Source organism: Pipistrellus hanaki, assembly GCF_964339955.1.
Source record: "Pipistrellus hanaki genome assembly, chromosome: 19".
Lineage (NCBI taxonomy): Eukaryota > Metazoa > Chordata > Mammalia > Chiroptera > Vespertilionidae > Pipistrellus > Pipistrellus hanaki.
In genome coordinates this window covers 6,025,406-6,034,165 of record NC_140521.1, presented here as the reverse complement: position 1 = coordinate 6,034,165, position 8,760 = coordinate 6,025,406, and the positions used below count along the sequence as shown (strand labels likewise).

The 8,760-nt window shown below is 63.1% G+C and overlaps 1 protein-coding gene across 4 annotated transcripts in view; it reads right to left on the bottom strand.

Moving 5' to 3' along the window:
* Nucleotides 1-3,211: 3,211 nt before the first annotated feature.
* Nucleotides 3,212-8,760, bottom strand: part of ACACB (acetyl-CoA carboxylase beta) — a 64,954-nt gene continuing 59,405 nt past the window's right edge. For all 4 annotated transcript variants that reach the window (XM_084867658.1, XM_084867659.1, XM_084867660.1 and 1 more), the window contains 8 exons: nucleotides 8,315-8,411; nucleotides 7,725-7,860; nucleotides 6,961-7,138; nucleotides 6,444-6,556; nucleotides 6,035-6,189; nucleotides 5,384-5,554; nucleotides 5,155-5,291; nucleotides 3,212-4,770 (listed from right to left, as the gene is read on the bottom strand). In XM_084867658.1, coding sequence (XP_084723784.1) covers nucleotides 4,644-4,770; nucleotides 5,155-5,291; nucleotides 5,384-5,554; nucleotides 6,035-6,189; nucleotides 6,444-6,556; nucleotides 6,961-7,138; nucleotides 7,725-7,860; nucleotides 8,315-8,411 — 1,114 coding nt within the window. In that variant the 3' untranslated portion in view covers nucleotides 3,212-4,643. The remainder of the gene's footprint in view (nucleotides 4,771-5,154; nucleotides 5,292-5,383; nucleotides 5,555-6,034; nucleotides 6,190-6,443; nucleotides 6,557-6,960; nucleotides 7,139-7,724; nucleotides 7,861-8,314; nucleotides 8,412-8,760) is intronic.

Below are 8,760 nucleotides of genomic sequence, written 5' to 3'. Positions count from 1 at the left end.
CTTCTCTAAGGCCCTCCTCGTTCTGGAAGCTTCCGCCGAGCATCTCTATCCCCAGACACAGCCCATTGGGCCCGGCTGCCCGGCTCTGCCGGCTGCTTTGTGGGACACACCCCCATATGGTGTTAATGAAGATTATGTAAGCGTAGTATTGGATAACTTGTCTGTCAATAAAGGCTGAACGGCAGCTCTGTGGCTCCCAGGGAGGGATGGGCGGGGCGGACCCGATTTACAGGTGGGGAAACTGAGGCCCAGAGAGGTGACACCGCGGCCACATGGAACCCAGGTCTTCTGAGGCCAGGCTCCCATCACCCCGAAACCGGGAGGAGATTGTCACCATCAGTACACTGGCACGCTGCCACTCACTGTCCCCCAGTGCCAGGCCCCTGACGGGCGAGCTCAGGCGGGGAGGTGAGCCCGTCACTGCCCGGAAAGGAGGGGTGGGGAGGACTCTGGGCCAAGTGAGGAGGCAGCTCCGAGTCTGTCGCTCAGAGCCCAGGGCCGGGCCCGGCAGGAGGACTCGCTCAGAGCCCAGGGCCGGCGGGAGGACTGGCTCAGAGCCCAGGGCCGGGCCCGGCGGGAGGACTGGCTCAGAGCCCAGGGCCGGGCCCGCGGGAGGACGCGGAGCTGCCTTTGCACCCTCACAGCGCCGGGCCTGGGCTGGGCCCTGCGTGAATCAGCTACAGCCCTGGCAAGCATGTCACTCATTACTGCACCCATTTTGCAAATGAAGAAACTGAGGCTCAGAACACAGGCACCAGGGGGGTGAGGACATGAGGGGGTGGGAGGGCGATGGGGGGGTAAGAACACATATGTAACACCTTAACCAATAGAGAGAGAAAGAGAGGGGTGCGGGGAGGGGTGGCTCAGAGGTTAAGCAGGTGACTTGCTACTCAACATAACAGCAAAAGGATGTGATTAGGAGTCTGTCTAACTCTTAAGCCCACCCAGGAAGTAGGAGGCCAGATACACACACACACACACACACACACACACACACAACCAGCAAGTAAGAGGAATGCGAGGACCGGTTGGGTGCTTGAGGCAGTGCTGAAGGGGGCCCCCCAGTGGAGACCAGGCGGATGGCAGGGAGAGGCTGCCTTCTCCCCAGCACCTGCTTCTCAGCCTGGCTCCGGGGACCCTGTGGCCCAGGCCCGGCCGAAGGACACGCTCACAGCCCCCAGAGGCCCCAGCGACTGGCTGGGGTCAGAGGGCCAGTGGCCGAGGCGTGTGGGTCACACCCGTCCAGAGTGCCACCCGAGGGCGCTCTGGAAGCGATGGAACAGGGCGCCCTCCGGGGGTGGGACCTGGGAGGGAAAAGCTGAGGCCGCAGCCCCAGGCCGGGGCTGACCCGGGAGGAGGGCGTGGAGGAGAGGCCGGGGGGCAGGCGTTACAGGGGCTCGCTCTGGAACTGGGGGGCTAACAGGGGGCACCCCCCGAGCCCCACAGGCCACCGGCCGCAGGGCCAAGCACTCCCAGCGGCCTCTCCCTGGAGCCCCGGCCCCCCATTCCCCAGAGGAGGACACGGAGGCTCAGAGGCGGTGAGAAACCGCCCACATTCTGACAACAGAGGTCATCAAACACCGGAGAACAGCCTCAGAATCCTCAGCCCCAGAACCGAAGGCCGCGTTACATGGCAGGGAACTGAGGGAGCAGGTGGGGTTCAGTGTGGGATTAGCTGCCCTGGAGAGAGAGAGAGAGCCGTCTGGACTCGCCAGGTGAGCCCAATGCCCTCATCAGGAAGAGAGGGCGGCGGGAGGGTCAGTGTCAGCTCTGACAGTGCAAAAAAACAAACAACAACAAACAAACCTAAACTAAACGGAAAACCGGATCTTCCCTCGGAGCCTCCGCGAGGACCGAACCCCCAGGGCCCTGGTTTGAGCCCCGTGAGCCCCACGTTGACTTCGGACGGCCAAAGCTGTAAAAAAATAAACGTGTGGTTTTGAAGCCCCTGCGACTGTGTCCCTCGGAGGGTGTGGGCGACAGGAAACACACACCCCCCTTCTCACGGGAACGGAAACTGGGCTCGGAGTGGCCGAGCGCTTACCTGTGACGAGTGCTGGGCAGGACGGATCCGGGCGGCCTTCCTCCCCGCGGCCTCTCAGCCTCGGAGGGCCCGGCGGCCGGGCGGAACCTGAGGGGCCACACTGTGGGGTCCGAGCCCAGGCTGCCGGCCTGCTGCCTCCTTCCGCCCGGTGCAGGGCTGGCTCATCACGGAGGTTTGGGGAAGGGGGAGGGGGAGGGCCAGAGCGGAGCACGAGGCTCTGGACTCCGCCGGCCGTGCCCTCCTGCTCTTCCTCTGGGACTAGATGCCGGGGCCCCCCGAGTCTCGAGGGCGGGGAGGGGGAGGGGGAGAACAGGACAAACACCAGGCTGAGGCCTGGGGCGTGCAGAGCTTCCTGGGTGGAAGGCAGAGAGGGTGGCAGCCTGGGCAGGAGCAGCGGGGCGGGCGATGGGGACATGATCCAGGAACGGAGACTGGCTGATGGTGTGTGTCCATCCCGTCTGGGATGTTGGGGAGATGCCAGTAAGAAGACTCAGTGACGTCTGAGTTAAAGTTACTTCTAGGCGACACCTATTAGGATATTAGGATGGCTACTTTTATTTTATTTTATTATTTTATTTTTTATTGATTTTTTACAGAGAGGAAGGGAGAGAGATAGAGAGCTAGAAATGTCGATGAGAGAGAAACGTCGACCAGCTGCCTCCTGCACACCCCCTACTGGGGATGTGCCTGCAACCAATGTACATGCCCTTGACCAGAATCGAACCTGGGACCTTTCAGTCCGCAGGCCGACGCTCTACCACTGAGCCAAACCGGCTTCGGCAGGATGGCTACTTTTAAAAAGAAAAAGCTTGGCTCCAGGGTCGAGTGTTGGCCTATGAACCAGGAGGTCACAGTCTGATTCCCAGTCAAGGGCACGTACCCGGATTGTAGGTCCGATCCCCAGGGTGGGGCCTGCGGGAGGCAGTCGATCAGCGATTCTGTCTCGTCACTGATGTTTCTCTCTCACGCTCTCTCCTCTCCCTTCTCTGAGATAAATTTAAAAAAAATGTTTTTAAAGAAAAAGCCCGTGAAGCAAGGGCTGGTGGGTTTGAAGTGGAGCCTGCGCTGACGGTGGGATGCAGGATGGCGAGCTCAGGGCGGGGAGAGGAATCGCTCGGAGGGCGGGCTGCCCTCGCTGATCCAGACATTGAGCCGAGGCCACGGTGCTTCCTTTAAAAAATAATTTATTCCACACGCCCCGCGGCAGGTCCCTCCGCCCCGCCCTGGGTAGCAGCTGGTCGTCCCCGGTCTCTCCCGGCAGAACCGGGGGGCGTCCCCGACACAGAAACTCGGTTCCCAGGGCGGCACGGGCCCCTCCCAGGCCTCGGGGTGGCGTGATCCATTGTCTCCCCTCGCCGCCCCACGCCAGCGATGTCATCAGCTGGTGACCAGACTATTTTTTAAAAAAACTCAAGACAGCCTCAAGCATCTGGCGTGCAGGGGCTTCCCTTTGTCCTCCAAATTGGCCAGGCAGCCCGCTGGATGTTCTCAGACGAAATGCCCGTCACCGCAGTGGGGGCGGCCAGCCCCCGGACGGACGGACGGACGGACGGACGGGTGAGCCGGGAGGGCTGGCCTGGCGGCGCTGTGCGGCCTGCAGGCTGTGCTGGTGGGCGTGTGCAAAGGCTCCCTGAGCGAATCGGCGAGGTCCTGCGGCCGGGCCGGGGAGACCAGCAGCTCTGCCCCTCGGGCCGATGCCGTACGGACACCAAGGCACGGAGGAGAGGCTGATGGTGACCTGAAGGGCCCCCAATGGGGTGGCGGCCGTCCCAGTGGTAACACCTGTGAGCAGGCAGGCCGTGAGTCTGGGCGGCTCTCCGCCGCCTCTGCAGTCCCAACAGGGCAGGAGGCACCGGGAGAGGGTGGCCAGTCCCGGGTGGGAGTGGGGGACCCACCACGGCTGGTCCTTGTCCTCAGGGGAGGGGCGGGCAGGGGCTGTGAGCCCCCAGTAGAGATCTCCAAGTGTCCGGGACCTTCCCCCGGGCAATTCCGCTGGTTTTCATCTCCTTTCCCCAAACGGGATCTCTGCCCCTGAGCGCTAAGCTCGGCCTGCCGACGGGCCATCCCTAGCGACTCACGAGGGGACGTCGGGAACGAGATTCCATTTTATTCTCTTAATAAAAAGCACGGGCACCCTCGCCGGGGCGGCTGGACGGTCTCCAAACAGCAGCGTTACAAAAATAGGTTTCTCTTCTTCGTCTTGTCTCTTTCTTTCTTTCCTTGGCCTCTGTGTTCTGCTGAAATGCAGATGTTTACAGCAAGAGCCGGTGTCCGAGTAAAAAAATAAGATCCCATGATCTGGTATAAAATGGCCCCGGAAGGGAAGAAGCTCGGGCGCTGGGGTTCCATTCGTTCAGTGATGCAGCAGACAGTCTTCAGAGACAAACGCTTCCCAACTGGAGGAGGCGCATCCCGCCGGGAGGGGGCGCTCCTGCGCGGTTTATTGGGACAGGAGTGAGTTGGGAGCCAGCAGCCCTGCAGAAATGCCGGGAACTTTCCGTTTTAAGAAGCAAACCCCGTGGTTCTGGCAGGGGCCTGCGGCCGGCGGCCGGTGCGGTTCCTCTTGCCCGCGGTGCTGCGAGCGGCCAGCAGCCGGCGCTCAGGTGGAGGCCGGGCTGTCCATGGTGGACAGGAGGTGAGCGACCTGGGCCCGCTGGGCCGGGCTGATGTGCTCGCTCATGTACATCATGCAGTCCACAGCCACCTCGGGGTTGTCTTGGACCAGGCTGCAGGGGGCGGGAGAGAAGGGGTGGGGTCACCCAGCGTGGCCCTAAGAATCGCTGTGCAGGGCCGCGTCACCTTCCTGGGTGGGCAAGAACCCCGAGCTCCCAACCGCTTCCTGCTGTGGTCGCCATGGGGGTGACGGGCCCGTAGGGGGCAGGAGAGGATATGGCCTGGGGGTCAGGCTGCCCCGAGGAACGACAGGGGACCCTACTGAGACCCGAACTTCAGCTTCACGCCCCAAACGGGGTCCCCCACGACCTATCTCCTTCCTCCCAGGGGACCCCATGAGAATGGGGGAGCAAGTCCTCCCGAAAGGCTGACTCCGAACGGGAGCAGCAGCCCAGGGCCCGCGGGTCCTCTGGCCGTGACCTTGGACAGCCACTCACCCCCGGATGGTCTTGAGCACGGAGTCCCGCTTCAGGTACTTGATGTTCTCGCCGATGGTGGAGCGCAGGCCGTCACCCGCCTGCCAGTGCTGCTCCAGCCACTGCACCACCATCTGGTTGTTGTCCCACAGGTAGGCCTGGGGGGCAGAGGCTGCCTCAGAGGGGGCCCGGGCTGCAGGCCCCCAGCGCCCGCTCGCCCGCCCGCCCGCCGCCGCCCCGCCCGGCCCACCTTGACGGCGCCCTCCGTCTCCACGAACCAGCGGCGCAGCATGGACTGGATGTGCACGTGGCTGAGCTCGCCGCTGACCTGCAGGATCTCCTTCTTCACCTGCTCCTCCAGCAGCAGGCGGCGCAGGCGCCAGTACAGGAAGGTGCGCGAGGTCCTCCACTCCAGCACGTCCTGCGGACGGGCCCCGGCTGAGCCCCCGCTGCCCGGGATCATGCCCATTTCACAGGCCGGGGAGCTGAGGCCCGGGGAGGGGAAGGCACCCGCCCGAGCAGCGGCAGAGCCAGGACTCTGCCAGGACGCTGGACGGGCTTCCCAGAGGCAGGGGGTAGCAGGTGACTGACTATGGCACGTCCTCTCGGGGGTGGGGCATGGGGCGGGGCTTACGATGGCCAGAGGTGGGCGAACCCCGGGCAGAAACCACGCTTCCCACATCTGGCTCGGCAGGTACAGCCACACACAGACTGGCGGTCCCCAACCTCACTGCCTGTTGAAATCGCTTGGGGATTTGGGGGGGAAATACTGAGGTCGGACTCCCACTGCTGAAATCCTGATTTAACTGGTCTGGACACGGGCTCCGGGATGCCCGGGTGAGGCTGACATGCAGGGTTTGAGCCCAGCTCTCCCCCCTGAGCGGGAAGCCCAGTGGCTTACGGAGATGACCCCCTTCTCCAGCATCCTGCCCGGCGTGTCGTGGAGGTCGGCGAACTGCACCGCCACCTGGTGGTAGATGGGCAGCAGCAGCTCCTCCCGGGCCTTCAGCTGGCACTCCAGGTCCCTGCGCTCCTTGTCGGAGAGATCAGACGCTCCTGCGGGCCAGGCCGGGGCACAAACCAGAGTTTGCAGGTCAGGCCTGGGCGCAGGAGGCCCGAGCTCTAACTGGGATCGCACCCCCAAATCAAGCGGCTCCTGCAGGGTCAGAAGCGCCCCCACAAGGGCGAGATGGGGCCGACTTGCTACATGTGAACATTTAAAATATCTCCCGAGGCTGTAGCTGTTTGGGGAGGTCTCCACCAGCGGAGTGGGCCCCCTGACCGAGGGGGGGCGCCCAGGGACCTCGCACCTAACCGCTCCACGAGCTTCTTGTACGTCGGGTCGATCCTCCTCATGGCCTTTATCAGGTCCTTCTTCCGGAACTTAATCTCCACGGTCCCCTCCGGCTCCAGCACGCCCCCCCTGAGGAAAAAAGAGGTGGGGTTATAAAAGTGGGTAAAACACAGCCCCTAGAGGAACTCAGAGCTTTGGGAGAGACTCCGAGTTCAGTGAGAACCAGAGGACTGGTCACATTTCCCTTTTCATCCTGGCTTCCAGGGAGCTCAGGTGCGTTTGGTCCTTCCTCACTTGATTGCCAACTTCCTTGGGGAGCAGAGGAGTGTGAGCTAAGAAAGAACAGACAATCCCTCCACCGCCTCTCTGCTTCAGCCACTTGCTCTGCTGAGAAAAACCCAACTGGTCACTGGACATGAGTTTCAGGTTAAACCGGAAGCGCTCGGTCCTTCAGAATCTCAGAGCGCCCCAGATCCCACGCCAGTGGCTCGAAGTGAGGACCGGGCGGGCGGGGCCGGGTGGGGGGCACCCACCTGCTCTCCCTGTCCGCGTACATCTCTATGCACAGCGGGTTGATGGTGGAGTCCAGGACCACCCAGGAGCCGCCCCGGAGCTCTGCGTAGGGCGGGATGTAGATGAGGATGGGCTGGCGGTACTGCCGCAGGCCGTCCACGATGTAGGCCCCGAACTTCAGCACCTGGTCGTACATGTCTGAAAGGCAAGCGACGGCCTGAGGCGCTCATTGCAGGCAGAGCGTGTTGTCCTGGGGCGTCTGGGGAGCGTGTTCGCCTGGGAGGCTACACGGCTCTGAGAAGAGCCTGGGCTCAGAGTCAGGACCGGCCTGGGCACGGGGGCGCAACCATCGGTGGGTTTTTTTAAAAATATATTTTTATTGATTTCAGAGAGGAAGGGATATGGAGAGAGAGATAGAAACATCAATGATGAGAGAGAATCATTGACCACCTGCCTCCTGCACGCCCCACAATGGGGATCCAGCCTGCACCCCAGCCATGCACCCGACTGGGAATTGAACCGTGGCCTCCTGGTTCATAGGTCAACACTCAACCACTGAGCCATTCTGTTCACTCACGGCGTGACCTCAGGCAAGTCCCACCAGGAACCCTCAGTTTCCCATCTGTGTAATGGGCTGTTTCTAGAACTGCTCCCATTCTCAGGGTTCGGGGGTGGGGGGGCCTCAGCTAAGACGACGATGGGACCATGCACAGAAAACACGGTGTCACCACCCCGAGGGGGTCCTGGCCTGGCGGGTCCAGGGCCCACGGGGAGGCTGCCTCACCTTTCATGCCCCCAGAGAAGCCCCTCCAGTTGGCAAAGATCATCAGGGGCAGCTTCTCCTGGTTGAAGTCCTTGATGACCTGGGCCGTCTTATAGGCGGAGTCCGGGAACCACACCTGGCCCGCCTGCTGGGTGATCTGCACAGAGCCAGCCCGTGAGACCCTCTGTGCAGGGGCGGCCTCAACGGGGGACGGCGGGCACCGGCTCCAGAGCCAGGCTCCCAGGGAGGGCACCCCCACTGCAGCCCAACGAGGCCCTCTGCCCATTTACAGGCTCAGAGGGGCCTGAGCCGAGTCGGTCCTAGGACCGGCCCCTGGCTCCTGAGCTCCTCCCAGAGGCCCAACCCTGGAACTTCCCCGGGGATGGGTGAGAGGCGGGAGGGACCCCGGGACCTCTGCCATCCCCTGAGGGAAGAGGAAGCTGTGGAAGGCTCTCCACCGCAGAGAGGGGGCTGGGGAAATGGCACTGAGGCTCAGGCCCTCCTCTGAGTCTGAGCTGGAGAGGCAGGTTCACAACCACCTGGGCCCACACCTGTGGCTGAGCCGCCGAAACAGCAGCCCCCGCCCCCTCTCCCCGCACCCCCGGCCTCACCTTGGCCTCGGAATCCAGGTTGGCGGGGTCTGCGGGCACCACCATCTCCACCGTCCGCGTCTCCACGGCGATCACTCCCACAGGGATGCCCCCCAGCCTGCGAGGCGAAGCACAGGTGAGCCCGGTGCGGGCACCCCAGTATAGACACCAGTCGCACCAGGGAAGAGGAGGGCACGGGGCCAAGCAGGTAAGCCTGTCACTAGCTACACCGGACACCAGGATCCTGCCCTCCCGAAACGGAGTCCAGTGTGAGCGTCTGTGGTTTTCCGCCGAGACTCCAGGGCCACCTCCGAGTCCCTACGGGGTCGGCGGCCCCCGGGCTGGAGCGCCCTGTCCCAGGGGTGGACGAGGGGCAAGGAGCCCAGCTCCCAGCCAGAAGGCGCCTGAGACAGACAAATCTAGACTTTATGTCGGAGCTCATCGTCCAGAAAACCATCCACCGGATT